The 20286-nt window shown below is 58.1% G+C and overlaps 1 protein-coding gene across 10 annotated transcripts; it reads left to right on the top strand.

Moving 5' to 3' along the window:
- Positions 1–787: 787 nt before the first annotated feature.
- TBKBP1 (TBK1 binding protein 1) lies at positions 788–18923 on the top strand. 10 transcript variants are annotated; one of them, XM_028836412.2, is made up of 10 exons: positions 788–966; positions 2846–3104; positions 3481–3603; positions 3860–3964; positions 5327–5507; positions 6063–6238; positions 6379–6440; positions 14956–15074; positions 15286–16013; positions 17378–18923. In XM_028836412.2, the coding sequence occupies exons 2-10, from the start codon at positions 2880–2882 to the stop codon at positions 17504–17506; spliced, it is 1848 nt and encodes a 615-aa protein (XP_028692245.1). In that variant the 5' UTR covers positions 788–966; positions 2846–2879; the 3' UTR covers positions 17507–18923. The 10 variants fall into 10 exon arrangements, with proteins under 10 accessions (XP_028692245.1, XP_077827470.1, XP_014974897.1 ...); XM_015119411.3 differs by having other exon boundaries at positions 794–966; positions 6066–6238; XM_077971348.1 differs by having other exon boundaries at positions 835–875.
- Positions 18924–20286: the final 1363 nt, after the last annotated feature.

Genomic DNA, 20286 nt, shown 5'->3' with positions numbered 1-20286 from the left:
ATTCTTCCTCCATGAGAGTGCTTAGGTGGGGCATGAGCTCCAGCTTAGAAAGGTTAAGGTAACTTGCCCAAGGTCACACAGCAGGAAAGTAGCAAAAAACTTGTTTCTCTTGCCCGGGAGTTTGGCAGGTGCTCAAATAATCTTTGTGGACAGGGTGAAATCTGTTGTTTCTTCATTTCCCTGACCTGTGGGTACTTGAGGGTGGCCGGGGAGTGGTGTGTGGGAAGCGGGATGGCTGTCCTTCTTCATGAATGAACCTTTGACCTCCTTAGTTCACTCTCACTTCCAAAGAAGTGACAGCTTTGACTCTAATCTCTCTGTACCCTATGTTCAATGTATTTATCGCAGCAATGCCCCTTTTTCCAGGAACAACGAAGAGTAGGTCTAATGATTTCCTTCTCAAAAGCGCAAAGATAAAAAAATAAAAATAAAAAAAAATCCAAATAAACAGCCCCGTTTCCTCCCCAAATATACAGCCCATAACTAAACAACCAAAACAACCAAAGCACCAGCCCGGCCCCTGCACTGACCGCAGACGCCCCCAACACACGCCACCACGCCACACTGCGCCGGGAGGCGTCGGGGAGGGGGCGCCAGCGCGGGCTGCGGGCGCCACAGGGAGCCGGTGGGCTCCGGGCGCGCTGCCAGGAGGGGCCGCACCGTGGGGGCCGCCGCCCGTCACCACGTGGTGGTGGCAGCGGCGGGGTCCAGGGCGCCTTCCCAGCTGGAGAAACCCGGAGCAGCCGGGGAGGAGGCGGAGGCGGCGGCGGCGGCGGCGGAGGAGGAGCGGGGCGGGCGGGAGGGAGGGGGTTGGGGGGAGGGGTGGGGGGTGGGGAGAGACCCGGCGGCGGCGACAGGGCGAGGAGCAGAGCGCGGTGCCAGGGGGGTGGGGGCACTGGTGCCCGTTTGGGGAGGGAGCAGGCGGAGGGGGTAAGCTGCGATTACAAGCAGGAACCGGCAGCAGCTGTGAGTCCCCGGCTGGGGCGAGGGCGGGGGGAGGGGAGCGGCGCCCGGGTCGGGCCTCGGGGGTCGCGGGGTGGGCAGGAGGAGGCGGCGGGAGAGCGGCTGGCAGCCGCACGGGATGGCTGGGAGGGAAAGGGTCCGGCGTCGGCCGGCCGCATCCCCTCGCGTCCCCCTCCGCCGCCGCTTCTCAGGCCGCTCCACCCCCGGAGCCCCTTCCCCGGCCCCGAGAGGGTGTCCGGGGGCCCCGGGCCCGGCCGGCTGTGGGGAAGGGGGCTGAGTGGTCTCGGTCCCCGAGAGGGGAGGGGCGACAATTTCTGTCGGCCGAGCGAAAGGGGTTTAAAGGGCGGCTCTTAAAGGAGCCGCAGGAGGGGCCCGGGCCGACCGAGGCACGCACCCCTTCCCCAGCCCCCTTCCATTGCGCTCATCCGGGCGCTGGGCCCAGAGAGGAATGCGGAGGAAAGAGGCATTTGTGGGGCGGCCTCGGGGACAGAGCCCCGCTAGGGGTGTGGGCGCAGCGGGGCGGGCAGGGGTCTGGGGGTGTGAGCGCTGGCGCGCGGAGCTGGGGGGAGGGGATGGCGTGGGAAGGAGAGGGTTAAAGGTGGGGCCGGCCTTACAAACGCGCGCACACACTCCTTACTCAGACCCAGTCACTCGCGTTTCCCTGGCACTTAGATGGGCCTGTGGGTGGCGGGGGATGGCGGGGGATTGAATTGGAGCTTGCGCCGGAGCCCTTTGCATCCCAAGCTCCTGCAGCCAGATCTGGGGGCCCCGCTGTCTGAACTCACAGCTCCCCGCCGAGCCCCCTCTCCGGGGCGCACACACGCTTCAGCGCGCGCACACACCTCGGACAGTCCCCTCGCGTCTCACGTGACACGCGGCCCCAACGTGCCACCCTGCCCACGCGCTCACGCACGCGTGCACACACACCAGCCTCCCGACCGCTGCCCCACTCCATCCCGACGCCCCTGAGACCCTGAAGGCACTCATTGACTGACACACCTACACTCATTCACAGACGCACACTCTCCCCACACGCCAACCCCAGACACACATTCATAACCAGGCCCGCGAGAAGTACACACGCACCCCCTCACTGCCTACTCCTGCTTTCGGGAGCCTGAGTCATTCCTGCCCCCTCGTAGGGTTCCCCATTTCCCGGCGCGCAGGCACCCTGAGACGGCCTTGGGAATTCGTTCGCGTCCCCCTCCACCTGGGCCCCCTTCCCCAGTTTGCGCCCCGTGACACTCAGCCAAGGACTTCCTGTGGGTCCCAGGTCAGGGGCCAAGGGGTCCTGGACGGCTGCCACAACCCCGGTGCGCCCGGGGGAGGCGCTTCCTTTTCCTGAACTCTGGGATCCTGCGGGAGGAAGTGGGGAAGTTGGGCGGGGGTGCAGCCGAGGGCGTGCTGACTGTGGAGGGGCCGACCCTCGCGCAGCTCTGGGCCTTCTTTGGGGAGGAGCTGGGGTGCCAGAGGCCCAGGCTAAGGAGCTTTGCGGCGAGGTATTTGGGGAAGTAAGGCCTGGGGTGGAGAAGCGCTAAGGACTGGGCCAGGCCCGGCTGGAAAGGCAGCCCTCTCCCATCCACAGGTCTCCCCGGGTTCTGGCAGGAGCCTGTCCCTGCTGCCGGCCTGGTTTACTTGTCCCTACTTGTCAACACCCTGGCAGCGGGGTCCTCACCTGGTTCCAGTCCGTTTTCCCCAAGGCGGCAGCGAGGATGGGGCTGAGGAGTCTGGGAAGGGGCCATGGGAGTCCCCGCTGAGCTTGGGGCAGGAAGCTTTTGAGTTGCATTTCAGCCGGCCCCAGGGCGTGCAGAGCCAGGGAGAGGGGTACCAGGGACAAACCCTAGACAGACGGCCCTGTCCACGGTTGCTCCTGCTCTCCCAGGAGGCCCTGTGTGGGCCGTGGCCCGGCCCTCGCCATGGAGTCCATGTTCGAGGACGACATCAGCATACTGAGGCAGGAGGCCCTGGGGCCCAGTGAAGTGTGGCTAGACGGTCCCGGAGACCCCTCGCTTGGGGACGACATGTGCTCTGCCTCCCACTTTGCCCTCATCACGGCTTACGGAGACATCAAGGAAAGGCTGGGGGGCCTGGAGAGGGAGAACGCCACCCTCCGACGCCGCCTCAAAGTCTACGAGATCAAGGTCAGACCTTGGAGAGGAGGGCGCGCCTGACAGTGTGTGTGGGGTGGGGAGGGGTACTGGGAATCTGGCAGATACCAGGGATTCAAAAGAGGGGTCACTGTGCAGACTCTTGGGAACTTGAGGGTCTCCCATGAGAGACGTGGCTCTTCTGGATGCCGACTGTCTCCTGTCGGCTTCGGAAGGGCTGGATCTGGGATCTAAAACAGATCTGGTGGGTGGGAGATGGCTGCAGGCCCATGGGAATTGGGATCCCACTAGCCAAGGAGAAGGAGGGTCAAGGGTCTGAGGCAGGTTGTGGGGTTGGGGGCACAGCCAGGCTGAGGCCTGGGCTGGGCACCCGGGAACCTACTCTCCTGAAGCCCTACCCCACCCGCAGTACCCACTGATCAGTGACTTTGGAGAGGAGCATGGCTTTTCTCTGTATGAAATCAAGGATGGCTCCCTGCTGGAGGTGGAGAAGGTCAGCCTGCAGCAACGGCTCAACCAGTTCCAGCACGAGGTGAGCCTCCCAGGCTGGGCGCACCCCCTGAGCATCTTGCTCCAGTCTGTTTCTGATACCCTTCCCTCCACACCCCCCAGGATCTGGCCTCTGCCCCTTTGATTAGAGATGTCCAGGTCCTCCCTAAGACCAGCTGCAGCTGCTCCTACACCTCTGTAGGGTGCTGGGAGTGGGGGTGGGGAGGTGCAGTGAGCTTCCCAGCCCCAAGTCCAGTGTGGGACTGACCCTGTGGTGGGGCCCTCTGGGCCTCATCCAGTTACAGAAGAACAAGGAGCAGGAAGAACAGCTTGGAGAGATGATCCAGGCCTATGAGAAACTCTGCGTGGAGAAGAGCGACTTGGAGACGGAGCTTGGGGAGATGGTGAGGCCTGGGGAGCCAGGGGTGCTTGAGGATGTCGCGTTGGATTGTGCTGGTTGTGTGTGTGCATGTGTGCATTTAGTTCTGTGTGTGAGGATTCCAGCCTGTGACAGTGTGCAATCCCATGTGTCACACACCACTTGTATGTGCCCTGCTTGTGTTCATGTATATCTGTGAGTGCCCGCCCGTTTGCCCTTGTGAGGGAGACTGCGTGTGCTATCCATGTTGCAGTGACTGTGTGCATCCTGGCCATGCAGTGGCCCTGTGAGAATCTCTGTTTCTGTGTGTATGCCTGGCTATCACGCTGGAGTGACCCTGTGCCCATGAGCACTGCCCCGGGAGGCTGTGAGGGTGAGAGCAGAGGTGACCAGGAGTGTGTGACTGCTAGAATGGGCCTGTGCTTGGGTGTGCTTCTGAGTCAGGGTGTGGCTGTGCTGATGAGCAGGTCAAAATCAAGAGACAGGCCAGGCATGGTGGCTCATGGCTCTAATCCCAGCACTTTGAGAGGTCAGGGAGTTTGAGACCAGCCTGGGCAACATAGCAAAACCCTATCTCTACAAAAAAATACAAAAAAGAAGTTAGCCAGGCGTGGTGGTGCACCCTTGTGGTCCCAGCTGCTCAGGGAGCTGAGGTGGGAGAATCACTTTAGCCCAGGAGGTGGAAGCTTTGGTGAGCCAAGATCGAGCCACTGCACTCCAGCTGGGGTGACAGAGCCAGACCCTGTCTCCAAAAAAAAAAAAAAAAATCAGGAGACATGGTCTCAGCCAACCCCAAGCCATGACCTCAGTTAAGTCACTTAGCCTCTATCCCTCCTCTGAAAAGTGGGGCAAATATTAACACCCTCACCAGGCTGTAGTGAGGGTGATGGGGCATTCATATATAGATGCTTTGCCTTCATAATCACAGATATTTATGTGGCACTCAGGGTGTGCCAGGCACTGTTCTTTTCACCTGGCATACACTAGCTCATTTTAAATCTCAAAACAACCCTAAGAGATGAGTATGGGACTGTTATCCGCATTTTATGGAACAGGTGTGTGAAGCCCGGAAGCTCTTGTCACGTATGCAAATGGAAGTTCTGATGCTCCTGAGGGGGATTGGCCTCCAAACAGGGGGGCTGAGTGTTCTTTTAAGTGTCCCTGTGTGTTAATGACAGAGCAGGGGCATTAACTTGACCTAGCCAGGGGCAACAGCCCTCAACAGCTGCATTGAGGTGGCTGAGACGAGACTTCGCACTCACGGCCACTTGGAGAGTGGGCTTGGGACATGTGATTTGGGGCCTCTGCTGTAGTTTGGGGTGATGACTCTCCAGACATGGGGAAGTCCTGGGCCTGTACAGACCCTCACCTCTGTCTCTCTCTCCAGAGGGCCCTGGTGGAGACGCACCTGCGCCAGATCTGTGGTTTGGAGCAGCAGCTGCGGCAACAGCAAGGCCTCCGGGATGCAGCCTTCTCTAACCTGAGCCCGCCGCCAGCCCCCGCGCCGCCCTGCGCTGATTTGGACCTGCACTACCTGGCACTGAGAGGGGGATCTGGCTTGAGTCATGGTGAGATCTCAGTGACCCCAACTTACTCACCTCCTAGTCCCCAACCCCCATTTCAGCATTCCTAGACACCTCCCGCTTACTTACCATCCCATTTGTAATATAATCTATTTCTCCATAATCACCCCATCCTCCCTTACCTGCTGTCCCCTCACCTCACAGCACTGTTACCCTAATTTCTCCCCTTCTAACTCGGGCATTCCTGACCACCTCGTTGCAATTCCTGCGCCTGCCAGCAGAGGGCGCCCCCACCCAGAGTCCCCCTGCCCCTTCTCTGGCTGTGACTAGGAGAGGCCCCTGCAGAAGCTCTAGACTTGAGTCTGGCCAGTAAAGCCTTCAAGAGCCCATCTTATTTTTTTCCTGGCCTCCAGGAAGATTAGAAATGCGGCTCAGCCCATCTTTCCTCGCTGCCCTTGTCGCAGTCATCCCTCCTTGGCTAGCTGTCCTGGCTTCTCTCTTGAATCCTCCATGCTGCGTCCTCCCCTGTTTCACTCTGTGTGGCTCTGGGAGCTGGAGGAGGCAGCTGAGCCCACCTGACGTTGTCCTGTCCACCGACAGCAGGCTGGCCGGGCCCCACACCCAGTGTGAGTGACCTGGAGCGGCGGCGGCTAGAAGAGGCTTTGGAGGCAGCGCAGGGAGAGGCCCGGGGGGCTCAGCTCCGGGAGGAGCAGCTTCAGGCAGAGTGTGAGCGGCTGCAGGGGGAGCTGAAGCAGCTGCAGGAGACCCGGGCCCAGGTAAATGCAGGGACCTGGAATAGCTTCTGGAGGTCCAGGGCTGGACCTTTCCCACTGTGTGCAGACTGGCCCAGGGAACGGTAGAGAAGGGCCCTGGCAGGGGTGAGCTTGGGCTCTGACCTCTCCATCTTCTTCCTTAGGATCTGGCCTCCAACCAGTCGGAGCGGGACATGGCATGGGTGAAAAGAGTTGGGGACGATCAGTAAGTCACATTGGTAACCCTGGGTCCCCTAGGTTTGCCTTTTGTCCCTCCGTAATGTTTGGGAGACCTCCCCACCCAGCCCTCAGGGATGTAGTGTCTGGGCTGCTGTTGCTCTGTGTGCATCCTTCATAGGAAGGAGGTGGGGTTCTTTTTTTTTTTTTTTTGGAGACAGAGTTTCGCTCTTGTTGCCCAAGCTGGAGTGCAGTGGTGTGATCTTGGCTTGCCGCAACCTCTGCTTCCCGGGTTCAAGCAACTCTCCTGCCTCAGCCTCCCGAGTAGCTGGGATTACAGGCATACACCACCACGCCCCACTAATTTTTTTCATTTTATTTTTAGTAGAAAATGGGGTTTCTCCATGTTGGTCAGGCTGGTCTCGACTCCCGGGAGGTGTGGTTCTTGAGTGGGATCTGGGACATTCCCTTTGCTTTCCTCTGGGGCCCAAGCCTGTATCTTCTGGAGATGCTGGGGCTAAGTGACACTCGGCTGCTTTGTCGCTGTGTCCAGCGTAACGTCCCCTGCTGAGCTTTTGGGCCTCCGTAGGGCCCTATTTTCTATTGCAGTGACAAGGCCCAGTGAGTTGGGTTCACCCTGCCCTCCGTAGTGAGGAGGAGGGAGGTGGTGTTTCTCGGGATTTGTTAGGCCGTGTCTGCTGATCTCAGGAGAGAGAAGCCCGACGCTTAGAGACAGGAGAGGCTCCCTTGGGTCCACACAGCCGTGGGGTGGGGAGTTAGAATCTGCTCTGCTGAGGTGCTCCCTTGGAATCCTACCAAGAAGGGGGCAGCAGAGAGTGGCAAGGGAGCTGTGTTGGTGAGGGACCCAGTGTTGGGGCCTCCAGGGGGACACTGGGCAGCAAGGGAGGAGTGAGCAGCCACCCGGCAAGAGTGGAACCTGGTGCCTTCCACATCCGCACTGAACTCACCCTCTCCCACTTTCTGAGAAACAGAGCTCAAACCTCTTTCCGCCTAAGTCCTCTCCCCTAAGATGAGCTGTGTGGCACAGACTCCCTACTCTAATTGGAGGAGAAGACTGAGGCCCAGAGAGGGGCAGGAACCAACCCCCCAACGCACAGCATACCCAGCTCCGGGGCTCCAGAGGTCTCCTGCCCAGCAGGCTTCTTCCTCATCTTCCTCCCAGCCTCTGGCCAACTGGGGATACCCCTCGCCTACCTCCCCACCTTAGGGTGAGGGCTTGGGTGGAGCTGTGATAGCTGGGGAGGTGGTGAGAACGCAGTTTGTGGGACTGGTGGGTGGGACCCCTCGGCTAGGCCTTTGTGGAGAGGGTCCACCCTAGCTTGTGGCTGGGGCTTGGGGCCCATCGTAGCCCATGTGCCCAGACCTGGAACACACATACACACACACACACACACACACACACACACACACACATTCTCCAATCCTAGCTTGTCCCAGAAGTCATGCTGTAGGGCCCTTTGTGGGTCACTGAACCCAGTCCCCTCTTATCAAACCAGCAGTGAATCTCCCTGAATTGGTAGAACTCCAAGGGAGGACATTTTGGTGGGGCTGGAGTCTGGCTTTTCAGGCTTTGAATCCCAGGGACCTTTCTTTACTGACTTGGACTCTACCTCTCTGGATTCCACAGGCTCAGGGGCCAGTCAATGCTGGGAGATAGGAGAGGTGGTGGGTAGAGGCAGAGAAGGGGCAGTAGCTCCCAGGGGCCAAGGTTGTATTTTATGAGTGAAAGGAAGCCCACCCCATAAGGGACTAGGAGGCCGTACCATCCACGCTGCCCATTCTAACAAGAGCAGCCCCTTCCCTCTCTCTCTCCCAAGGCGCCTGCCCTTCTCAGGCCCTTTGGCTGGAGGGAGCTGGGCTCTGCTTGGGGACTGGCCCCACAGGCTTACCAGAGGCCACCTCCTGGCTCCTCCCCTCCTTCCCTCTGATTCCGCTCTGCCTCCAGCCTCCCAGATCTCTGCATCTGGAGCCAGCCAGGCCCTGCTGCCCAGCCACACGCTTCCTTTCAGGCCGAGCGAGCATCTCTGGACAGCCCTAGTTTGGCAAGCGTTAATTCTCAGAGGAAGTCCTCACTCCCCCGGTAGTTTTATTTTCTTATAAACTCAGCTCCTTTTGGTAATAGGCTGCTTCCCGAGTGCTCCCTCCCCTGTCCTCCCACCCAAGGAAGCCTCAGTCACTTGCTTTCAGCATTTCTTCCCCCACTAGCGCCCCTCTTCCTTCTGTTTCCACCTGACTTTCCAGGCTGGTCGGAATTTTACAAGTAGGCTTTTCCGGGAGTGGAGTGAGTGTCGAGGCTGGATGACCCAGGTTGGTGCTGTGATTGGGGTGAGGAGGACCAGGATGTGAAGGCTGAGGAGGGGGACACACAATTCCTGAGTTCAGCCCACTCTTAGGCGGGAGTCTTCTGTATGGTGAATTCTGTATGTATGTATGTATGCCCCCCTGTCTTGGTCTAGACACCTCCAGGGCAGCCAGTTTTATTGCGGGAGTCCTCATCCCCATCTCTATTGATTCCCTTCCCTGGGTCCTAGCCCCAGCCCTAGGGTTTCCCAGCCCCTTTCTTCCCAGCCCCTGGCCCACAAGTTTTGGCCGTTAACGTTCCCATGCAAACAGACACCCATATCAGACTGAGCCAGACTACTCCCCTCCAGGTCTGACCCCCTGGGAAACCCATGGTTTGGTTAGCCCAGCTCCTGGGGACAGAGCCCAGGGAGACAAATTGCCCCAGAGGAACAGCCACTGGGGGTCACGCAGAGGCCAAAGGCAGTGATGAGGGAGGCAGTGGGAGCAGAGCCCACCCTACTCCTGAGGATACACAGGGAGGTGAAGACCCCTTGGGGGGGTCGCAGCCCAGGTGGGAGGTGCAGCACCCACAGCCCCTTTCTCTCTGGGCCCAGCTCCCCAGCCTGGGGTTCCAGAGTGGGGCCTTTTGGAGGCTGTGGCCATGCTGAGGGGGAGGGGAAATTAGGAGGGGACTCCTTGAGGGGGATAAGGGCTCTGAGGGGACAGGGGGTCTGTGAGGGGAATGAGGACCCAGTAAGGGTGGGCTCATCTGTGCAGGGTCCATCTAGGAGAAGATGGGGACTCAGTATAGGCGATGAGGAAAAAACTGTAGGCCTTTCTTTCTTCCCAACGCTGGGGGCTCAGCGCTGCAGCCCGGGCCCTTTTCCGCACCACCTCCCCCCCACCCCTCTCTCCACCCACAAGCCTCTGCGTGGGCTGCGGTTAGTGGTGGGAAGAAGTGTGAACTCGAGAGAGAGGATGGAAACTCTGCACGGAGGTCAAGGGCAGCGTGGGGTGGGTCAGGACGGAAGTCGGAGACCCCCGCATACCCTGAGCGTAGCCTCATGCCCCAGAACCAGCAGGCCCAGGGCCTCCCCCTTCACGCTTCTCACCCTCCCTACTTCCTTTCTTTCAAGTCTCCTTCGGCCAGGGCACCCGCGCTGCACTCACCGGAGTTAACCCCTGAGCACTTGCAGCCTCGGGGGCTCCCAGAGCCTGGTGAAGGGCTCTAGGCGAGTCTGAGGGATGTGTGGGCTTTCAGCCCTAGTCCTTGGTGCTTTGCCTGCCAGCAGGGTCGGGGGCAGCTCGTGCCCGCGCCCTCTTCCTCGATGGGAAACGCCCATCTTCCCTCCTTAAACTGAAGCCACTAGGCTGGTGTCTCCAAGAAAAGTCTCAAAGCAAGTATCCCCCTTTCTCCACTTGTCTCCTAGGCACTCCCCTGAACTTTTTTTGTCCATGCCAGACACTGTGTGAGCAATTTACCTACAAAATCTCATTTCATTCTCACAAACGCGATGTAGGTATCATCCCCCTTTTACGGATGAGCAAACTGAGGTGCAGAGAAGTGAAGTAATCTGAGAAGTTCAGTAAGAAGTTCAGTGCAGATGCCAAGTGGGTCCTGAGCAGATGGGGTGATGGCGCCTCGGTGGCGTGTTTCTGGTTCAGGTTCTTCTTCAGGTAGAAGGCCCTTATATGAGGGACGACTGTGTGATTTGTTGACCAGACTGGATCACTTTTGAAACTGAAAGGGGGCACTCTTAATAATTATGCTGGGGCAACTAGTGTGAACCGGGACAGTCCTAGGCCAACTGGGATCTCTGGGCACCCCGCCTATGTGGGAACTCTGGTTTCCAGGCCTAGCCCTGAGCTGCTCCAAATCAGCTGCATCTGGGACGGCTTTCTAGACCCGGGAGCTCTGGTGGATTGGTGGCAGGGGCTGCCACGAAGAGCCAGGCTTTGGGGACCCCACCAGTCATAGCTGGTCGAGGAGAGTGAAGGGGCTCAAGGCACCCGAAAGGAAGTGGTGGAGCACTGGGTTGTTGCAAAGCAACTTCCTCCTCCCCACCGGCCCGCAACCTCAAGTCCGCTCCACGGCCCGGTGCCTGTGGTCCCCTCCCCGAGGGTCGGGCGGGAAGACTGATGCTGGGTGTGCCTGTGGGTGGTGGAAAGTTTGGTCCCTAAATTCACCCACAGGGGTGAGGTGGCTGGGGCAGCGGGGGGCAGCTTCAAGCAAGGATGGAAGGGCCCAGGAAGGTTGGATTTCTGTTTTCCTCCCAATTCTGTATCAGACGATGATGCTGACCAGATGAACAGCTCTAAACCTAACCCTAATCCTAACCCTTTTACTGCTCCCATCCCTGACTCTAACCCTATTCCTGATCCTGACCCTCAACTCTGTCCATAATTTTGGCCACATGCTACATCAACCCCAATCCTAGTCTGACGCTGGCTCCTTTAATCCTGTCCTCAAGGCCGTCCCCAGCTCTAATGCCGTGACACCGTGACACCGCACTAACCTGAATTCTGACCCTGAGGCATCCTCACCTGGCTCCAGGGCAGCACGGAGTATGCAAGATCTCAAGTGTCTTGCAGCTGGTTTGGGCAGAAAGAGGCCTTTTACAGAGGAGGTCGCTTAGGTCACAGACCTTACTGATCTCAGTTGCTTTAACAGTACAATGATGATTATCGTTTCTGGAAAAGTGTGTGAGATCCGTGAATTATTCGTGGAAAGACTGAATGAAAGGATGTGAAGGATGGAATATTCGCAGCCCAGGGGGCCCTCCTTCATGCCAGCTCTGCCATTTGCTCTCTGGCACCTCCGAAGTTGCCAGCTTGAGGTGCCAAGAACCTGCGTTTGAATCTGCTGTGTGCCACTGCCACTCTGTGACCTTGAGCCAGCCTCTTAATTGCTCTGATCTTCCATTTCCACATGTGCCTATCACCCCCAAGGAAGGGGTGGTGATTCTCAGGGCTTCCAGGCCACTGCCAATGTCCCCAGCCCCCACCTCCTCTTTGTCTTTCCCTTCTGCTGCTGCCTTGCCTTTCCTCTCCCCTCCTTCCCGATTCTTTGGGGGACAGTATAGCATAATGGTCAGTAGCCTGGACTTTGGAGTCTAGGGGACAGAGCTCCCATCCTAGCAACTCCATTACTAGTAGGCTTTGTGATTTTGGTCAAGTAACTTAACCTCTGTAAGCCTCAGTTTTCTCATCCCTAAAATGAAGGTAACAGTCGCAATGTCGTAGGGTTGTTGTGGAGATGAATAAAGTTTTCAGCAGAGTGCCTGGCCTGGGGTGAGCACTCATACAGATCATCTGATTCTTTTCTCTCTGGGTGCCTCCTAGGTTCTGAAAGACTCAGAACTTTTTCCTATGACGTAAGCAATAAAGCAGCATCCAAATGCAGCCATCTGCTGCCATTTACCTGACCCATTCTTCCCAAAGAGTCATGATGGTGAAAAAGCGCTCAGGTGTGGGCCGGGAAGCCAGGAAATGGAATGTGTATTTCGGTGCACGTGTGCAACTCTTGGTTGTGTTGTGAAGTTGAGATTTTTTTTTCCACTGAATTGGCAGTGTTTTCAGTGAGTCATTCAGGTCGTTAGCATCTTCAGCGGCCCAGGCCTGTGCATCTTGAGATGGAGAGAGACACTCAATGAAGGGGGAGGTCCCAAAAGGCCATGGGGCATCAGGAGGAGGTCAGGTCAATCACCTTGCATGGGACTTAGCAGTCTTTGTGAGGGTTGCCTGAAGTTCTGAGTGGACAGAACCCCCCTGCCTCAGGCCCCAGGGGGCAGAGCTGGGAGAGGGGCTGGGCATTCTGGGCCAGGGGCTTCTTCCTTCCATTTTTGGCCACCCTGTCTGTTTCACTGTGAGAAGGATGCCAGGGGCTGGGTGGTAGAAACTGGAGTAGCTCCTGACAAGGGGAGGGAGGTAAGCAGGGGAGTGACAGGGGCCTGGGAACTGAGTGTGGCAGGTGAGATTTCTGAGGAGGGGTGTGAAGACAACGACCTGTATCTGTCGCCTGAGATACAGCAGTGAAAGTGGATGGGGAGAGAAGCTTTGGCTGTGTGGATAGAGGACCACACACTGTCTGTGCCCTGCCCAGAGCCCTCTCCTGCCCCTGCTGTCAAGGAGATAGCATGATCCTGCCCTCCGAAAGCCCCCAGTCTGATGGGGGACACAGAGCTCCTGCCCACAGATGTCCTCGGTCTGGAGGGGGAGCCTTCCCTTAGGGAGTCCCCAATTTGATGTGGGACATACCTGGACCTCCCAGTCTGATCGAGGAGACACCGTTTCTTCCCACAGACCCATGAGCTGAGGGTGAGGGGGCACAGGACACATTTAACAAAAACAAGGGCTGAGATGTGATGGGATGGAGGCCGCAGGGTCTCAGCAGCAGCTTCTAGGACTCTCTGCCTGCCCAGCCCTGCTCACCATCAGATGGGTGGCAAGGACTCTCCCTCCCTAAGAAGAAGGCTGTCTCCCAGAGACCTGGCCCATTTGCAGTAATTTGGCTTTGGCCCAAATGGGTTAAAAATAGTCTTGTGGGAGGGGCAGTTTCGGCCCCAGGATTAGTAAGAGAGAGCCAGTGAGCGGAGCAGGGAGCCTAGTCATCTGCCCTCTCCACTTCTCTTTTCCTGCCCTCTGAAGCCCTAACCTCACGACTTCCCCTCCTCTCCTTTAGGGTTAGACACACACACACACACACACACACACACACACACATACACACACACCCCTATGCTCATTCACCCCTTTCCTCATTCATCAGCCTGGCCTCACACCTGTCTTCACACTCTCCCATCCACATGTCCATCACTATGGGATGGGGATAGGGCCCTCCAGGCTTTAGAACTTGGGCCCCCTTGACCTCTCTGTCCTGGGACAAGACCTCCCCTGGGAGGAGATCTGTGTGGAGTGACACCTGGTATTTTCTCCCAGCTCCAGCTTCCACTAAGTTCCTGAGTCCCTTCTGGAGTTGGAGGTGGGGAGAGCCAAAGAAACCCAAATCTCTGCCTTCAGGGAGATTCAAAGCTCTGTCCACACTCAGAACAGTGATGAAGGCAGGGCCCAAGGGCATGGCAGAGCCTCCCATAAGGTCAGGGAGGGCTCCTGGGACCGCGCAGGCCACAGGGGGAGAAGGCAGAGAGCAGTGGAGTGATGACCTTCCATGGTTCTGGGTTGCAAATGACCTAGAAAGGAGGGGAAAAGGAAGTGGGTGAGGTTCCTTGCCAAGTCTGTTCCAGCTCCATGAGGGTGGGTGCCCAAGATGCCTGAACAGGAAGCAGGGAGGAAGAAAGGGAGGGAGAAAGAAAAATGGAGGGAGAGGCTCAAATGCCTTATCCACTTACTGAACATCTGCTGGTTTCCACGCCCTGGACAAGGTGCTGGGAATATAAATACAATGACATAATCCTCACCATCAAGGAACTCCCCATAAAGTTCTAGAACAAGGCAGCCTTTGAGAAGTGCCCGGTGTGACTGGCACTCCCTGCAAGTGTGCAGTGTACAGCAACTGTTCACAAAGATCTCAGTGTTAAGGCCTTGGTGGAGTTGTACAGCAAGGAGGTCCTGGGAGGGGCAAGGCTGAAAAGAGCCCAGAGGCAGCTTTGAGGTGGAGCCAGGTGCAGTGGACATGGAATTGGGTTGGCTTGTGGTTAAGTTTATCAGTTAGCACCTCCACCAGCCAGGAAACCATCTTCACTTATGGAACGAGCTATTCTATGCAGCAGGGTCCCCAACCTTTTCAAAGGTGAGGACTCTTTATGGATCCCACTCCCAGTACACAGATTATACTTACAACACTTTTAGTATGCACTGCTTGAGAAAATTCACAGTGACAGAAGCTACTATAAATTCAGTACAGCTTTTTAATGAATCCATGCTTCAATTCATCATCACAGCTTTTGCACAGATTAGAAAAACATTCACACATACCTGTATGAGCTGTGTTCAGGCCACGGACAGTGCCTGATGCACGCAGGGATTCAGGGATTTGGAATCTCTCTGCTCCCTGTCCCTGCACTTAGGCTGGGAACCACTGCCCTAGCCCAGGGAATGGGTCTCAGCATGCTCCCTGGAAGAGGTGGCTTTTGAGCTGGACCTTAAAGGTAGGGAGGATTTCTGCAGTTGGGGTAGGAGCACCCTGCGGGTGGGAGGGAGCATGGTGGGGCGAGATGCTGGGGCAGAGCCAGTTCTTCCTCCACAGCTGGGACGGTAGACTCACTGCCCTTCTTGTCTTCCCCACTGCCCTCTGACTTCAGGGTGAATTTGGCGCTGGCCTACACGGAGCTGACAGAGGAGCTGGGCCGGCTTCGGGAGTTGAGTTCCCTACAGGGGAAAATCTTGAGGACTCTGTTGCAGGAGCAGGCCCGGAGTGGCGGTGAGATGGGGCAGGGCAGGGGAGGCTGCGGCGGGACCCGGGAAGGAGCCGGTAGCCATGGCAACCATCTTGGTTCTGGGAACCACCCTTTATTTCCTTTCCTGTGGCCTGGAGTTGGTGGGCATGGGTCCGGGCAAGCCCCTGGCGCTCCAGTTCTGAGGTCTTCTCTCTGCACTTTTGTCCCCCGACCCCGTCCCGGTTTCTTTTCCAGGCCAGAGGCACTCGCCACTGTCACAGCGCCACTCGCCGGCCCCCCAGTGCCCCTCCCCCTCCCCGCCTGCCCGAGCGGCTCCCCCTTGCCCCCCGTGCCAGTCCCCCGTCCCCCAGCGCCGCTCTCCCGTGCCCCCGTGCCCCTCGCCGCAGCAGCGCCGCTCTCCGGCCTCGCCCTCCTGCCCGTCGCCCGTCCCGCAGCGCCGCTCGCCGGTGCCGCCGCCGTGCCAGTCCCCCAGCCCGCAGCGCCGTTCCCCGGTGCCCCCCAGCTGCCCGGCCCCGCAGCCCCGGCCGCCGCCGCCGCCCCCGCCGGGCGAGAGGACGCTGGCCGAGCGCGCCTACGCCAAGCCGCCCAGCCACCACGTGAAGGCCGGCTTCCAGGGCCGCCGCAGCTACTCAGAGCTGGCGGAGGGCGCGGCCTACATGGGCGCCTCCCCGCCCTGGCTGCAGGCCGAGGCGGCCACGCTTCCCAAGCCCCGGGCCTACGGCAGCGAGCTCTACGGCCCCGGCAGGCCCCTCAGCCCACGGCGCGCCTTCGAGGGCATCCGGCTGCGCTTCGAGAAGCAGCCGTCGGAGGAGGACGAGTGGGCTGTGCCCACCAGCCCGCCCAGCCCGGAGGTGGGCACTATCCGCTGCGCCTCCTTCTGCGCGGGCTTCCCCATCCCCGAGTCGCCAGCCGCCACCGCCTACGCCCACGCCGAGCACGCGCAGTCCTGGCCGTCCATCAACGTGAGTGGGGCGCCCGCGTTCCGCCCACCTTGGACCGGGCCTTGAGATTGAGACCCCAGAGCTTCACGCTCCGTTGGGGGCCCTGCCCCTTTCGGGTGTCAGCGCACAAACTATTCACCCTCCTTGAACCCCGGGCCACAGTCTAGGTCCCTTCACCTCCTTTTCCCGAGGTCATCTGTCACCAGAAATTGGGGCCTGCCCCATTAAGATTTCGTTCATTTCCTTGGATGAGGATATGGTCTTTGGAGTGAGTGACAGTTCTGCCTTTGATTCCGAACACCAGCACTTAATAGCTGTGGGACCTTGTGCAAGTTACTTATCCTTTCTGATCCTCAATATTCTCATCTGCAAAATGGGGATAATGATTATAGTATCGGCCGGGCGCGGTGGCTCAAGCCTGTAATCCCAGCACTTTGGGAGGCCGAGACGGGTGGATCACGAGGTCAGAAGATCGAGACCATCCTGGCTAACACGGTGAAACCCCGTCTCTACTAAAAAATACAAAAAACTAGCCGGGCGAGGTGGCGGGCGCCTGTAGTCCCAGCTACTCGGGAGGCTGAGGCAGGAGAATGGCGTGAACCCGGGAGGCGGAGCTTGCAGTGAGCTGAGATCCGGCCACTGCACTCCAGCCTGGGCGACAGAGCAAGACTCCGTCTCAAAAAAAAAAAAAAAAAAAAAATGATTATAGTATCTGATTATCTTATAGGGTTCTTAAGAAGCAGGCAGTGAGCCTAAAGCAGTCAGCACAGTGCCTGGCTCAAGCATTTGCTATTATATTGGCTATGGTGATGGTGGCTACTGACCATAGCAGGCCACCAGCCAACACACGAACAGGCCTGTTTATCCAGCTCCCTCCTTCAGGCCTCAGAGCGCTTGCCCTTTTCTGTCAGTCCTGAAAGACAGAAGCCTATCTCAGGGCTCAATCGTTTCACTGAAATAATGAGTTCCCTGAATGTCAAAGCCACCCATTGCAACCTGGAAAGACCAAAATATACTCCAAAGCCAGACAGAAAATTATTTTGGGGTTGTACCTTGTTTAGGATTGTCCATTGCTTTGAGTTATCCGGGAGCTGTGTCTTAGTCACTCTGGGGGCATGTCTGGGTCTTGGTTTCCCTCCTTACCACAGATGCCCTGGCAAGCTGAGCAGTGACTCTCTCATACCTGCCTCCTGGGGACCCTGTCCCTGGGCAAGTGCGTGGACACTGAGCTGGTGTGGGGGAGGACGGTGCTGAAGAAAGGGTGGCTGAACCCCTCCTGCATGCCACAGCCCTCCCTGCCCTGGGTCCTGGGACAGGGCAGGCTGGGATGTGGGTACCATGAGTGGGGGCTGGGGACCATAAGTGACTTCCTTCTCTCCCCACAGTTGCTGATGGAGACGGTGGGCTCCGACATCCGCAGCTGTCCCCTCTGCCAGCTGGGTTTCCCTGTCGGGTACCCGGATGATGCCCTCATCAAACACATTGACTCCCACCTGGAGAACAGCAAGATCTAGGGCACCACCCACACCCACTGGCTGTTTCTCTGTCCTCTCCTGTCACCCCCAAACACTCACTTTGAATGCTGCATGAATTTCGTGGGGGGTCCCTGCCCCTTGCGACCCCCAGATACCTCCACTTGCTACCGAGTCAACGTGCGTGCCGTCTTCCCTGGTCCAGGCACCACTCAGCTCTGGCTCTTCCTGGGAGGTCAGTCGAGGCTTCCCCCATGCTCCTGGTTTCTGCTTGGGAGGTGGGGACTTGGGCTGGGATGGGGATGGCATACCTCTCCCAGGCCTCTCCTTCTGCCTTTCTGTTCTTAAACAGGGTTGGATCCAAGAAGGTGTCTAGTGCTTGGGCCTGGGGTGGGGGGAAGGTGTTAGAGAACTCCAGGAGCTCCTGCACCCCTCCCCAAATGTCCATCTTTTTCAGATGGGGCTCTGTCTGGGGAGCATCCACAGGCTGTCTTTGGGGTCTCAGAGCCTGCTCTGAGCACTGACCCCAGTTCCTCCATCCTGTGGCCAGCCTAGGGCTCATGGCATGGGCTCCCATTGGGGGAGGGAGATATCTTGTTTCTTGCCATTCCCTACAGGCCAGCCCTGTCCTCCTTTCCCTGTTCTGCCCACTCTAGGGAATAGGGAGGGGTGGAGAGGAGAAGGAGGATCCAGGAGGACTGGGAAGATCTAGCATAAAGAGTCTTCTCTGAGGGCCAAGGCCCTACACCATGCCCCTATGGCCAGGGAACTGTCTGCTAGCCTCCCAGACCCATGCCCTCCTGACGCCCCTGCACTGAGGCACAGATTGTGAAGGCAGATGCCCCCTCAACCCTCCACTGGAGCCTCTGACACCACAGGTGCCCTGGAGCCCTTGTGTGACTCAGCCTCTGTTAGCTGGGTGGGTGTCACCAGCCCCTGCCTCCCAGGCCAGAACCTGAGAACGGGCCCAGGGTGCTGTGGAGATCAACTTCAAAAGAGCTAACCCCTTCCCACACTCCACCCACCCACCTACATTTCCTCTGTGAAATCTACCTCAGAGTTGTACCCTCAGAAGGACTGGTAAGCAGGAGGCCAGGGGGTCCCCAGGGCTGAGATGGGGAGCCTTCTACGGCGAAAGCCTGCCACCCCACAATGAATCCACCCCGCTCCACTGCGCGCCTCTCCCAGGTCTCAGCTCCGGGCGGGGAGCAGTGGCCGCTACCGACAGCGCATGTCCCGCTCTTATCCAACTCTTCCAGGCCCCACCTCCCTGCACCCCTCCCCTCCATAGAGCAGGGGAGTGAAGGGGTGTGTCAGGCGGGGAAGGGGCCAAGGACATGTCTTTGTACCCTGAGCATCCCCAGGGAGGGGAAATGGGGAAGGGGGCCTGGAGAGGGGAGGTGGGGCCCCCTGTGCTCTCTGAACAAGTTAAAAGTCCAAATAAAACTTACCTGTTCCATCTGTGCTCAGTCTGTGCCCTCTGTGGCTGGGGGCAGGGCGGGGGGCGGGTAGAGCTCTTGGTAGCAGGAGGTCTTGGAAAGTGTGTCTCAAGGGACTATGACCATGGGAGGTAGACACTGGGCAAGTAGGGGATGCATGGGGCACCCACATTCAGAGCGGTTCTGGAGGTGTAGACATGTAAGTGGTTGCAGATGACTTGTGGCGTGGCAGTCATTAGAACAGATAGATATAAAGCAGCCACCCAGCCCCGAGCAGGCCTCTTGAATTTCCCACCCAGTAGGTCTGGCCAGTTGAGGTTCTAAAGCCTTGGGGTTTATCAGTAACAGTTATGTCTTCATCAAATGATTTCTGCTTGTCAGGAACCAGGCTGGGGCCTCAAAGAGGAAGAACATCCATGTTCCATGTCCTCATGGGTCTAAGAACAGGGGAGGGCCTGGGTTCCAGGCTCAGCAGCTGCCTCAGAAGTCCCACAGCCTGGAAGGTCAGAGCTGGGTCATGAACCCATGACTTCTGTCCCAGCTGGGGCTGTGCCCTATGTCTGCAAAAAGTGCTTCAGTGACTTGTTCATCAACTGGGTGCCTTTCTCTTCCATGTGGCCGTTTTCGGTCAATAGTTCACTTAAAAACAAAACAAGGACAGAGGCAATTGCTCATTGAAGGTGTGAGGTTCGGCTCTAGAGTCAGGGCAAATGTGCCTTCCCATTCAATGCCAAAGACCAGACGCCTGTGGGAAGACTTCCCAGTCACTCTGGGTTCTCTGTTGCAGTTAACAGCTATGCTGCCTTCTCAGAGTTCATCCAAGCTCAATTCCACCCACAGCCAAGTCCTGAGTGCCAGGAGAAGTTTGACCAGCCGTCCCTATGTGACACGGGTTCATAGCCCTGGGAAAGAAGGTTTTGGAACCTTTGGCATATGGGTGCCCGTATAGTGCCCCCTGCTATTTCTCCATCTCCATGGAGGAAGGCAGCACCCAAGTTTCTGGACCTGGGTGCCTTTTGGATCTTTGGAAGCACTTAGGAGACGTGCATGAATGAATAAGGGTGGTTTAGGGACACACGAGGCAAAAAGAAATCCTGCTGTTGAGAAAAGGCGCAAAGGATAGCTGGGAATGAGAGTGCAGAGGCAGGGGGATGACCCAGGTAACCACCGCTGGTCCTTGCGCATGTCTGAAGGTGGGAGGGAACCCAGGTGTCCTGCAACCCGGACATTCTCCTGTCACCAAGGTGAGGGGGAGTGTGGGGACACAGGGCGCAGGTTCTGGCAGCTTGTCTCCTTGATTTCTAGGAACCTGGGAGAGGGCTCAGGTGCAGGGCGGAAAGTTGCTGGGGGCTGGGAGGGAATGCTGGGAAGGAGAGAAAGCTA

This window comes from Macaca mulatta, chromosome 16, assembly GCF_049350105.2.
Source record: "Macaca mulatta isolate MMU2019108-1 chromosome 16, T2T-MMU8v2.0, whole genome shotgun sequence".
Classification (NCBI taxonomy): domain Eukaryota; kingdom Metazoa; phylum Chordata; class Mammalia; order Primates; family Cercopithecidae; genus Macaca; species Macaca mulatta.
The sequence above is the reverse complement of the archived record's forward strand: the minus strand, read 5'-3'. Positions and strand labels throughout refer to the sequence as shown.

What these genes read in the sequence shown, in the direction of transcription:
- TBKBP1 (XM_077971344.1), top strand. Translation starts at nt 2,880, where the DNA reads ATGGAGTCCATGTTCGAGGACGACATCAGCATACTGAGGCAGGAGGCC. An exon ending in TCAAAGTCTACGAGATCAAG is followed by an intron (nt 3,105 to 3,480) that starts GTCAGACCTTGG and finishes CCCCACCCGCAG; the next exon opens with TACCCACTGATCAGTGACTT. An exon ending in AGACGGAGCTTGGGGAGATG is followed by an intron (nt 3,965 to 5,326) that starts GTGAGGCCTGGG and finishes CTCTCTCTCCAG; the next exon opens with AGGGCCCTGGTGGAGACGCA.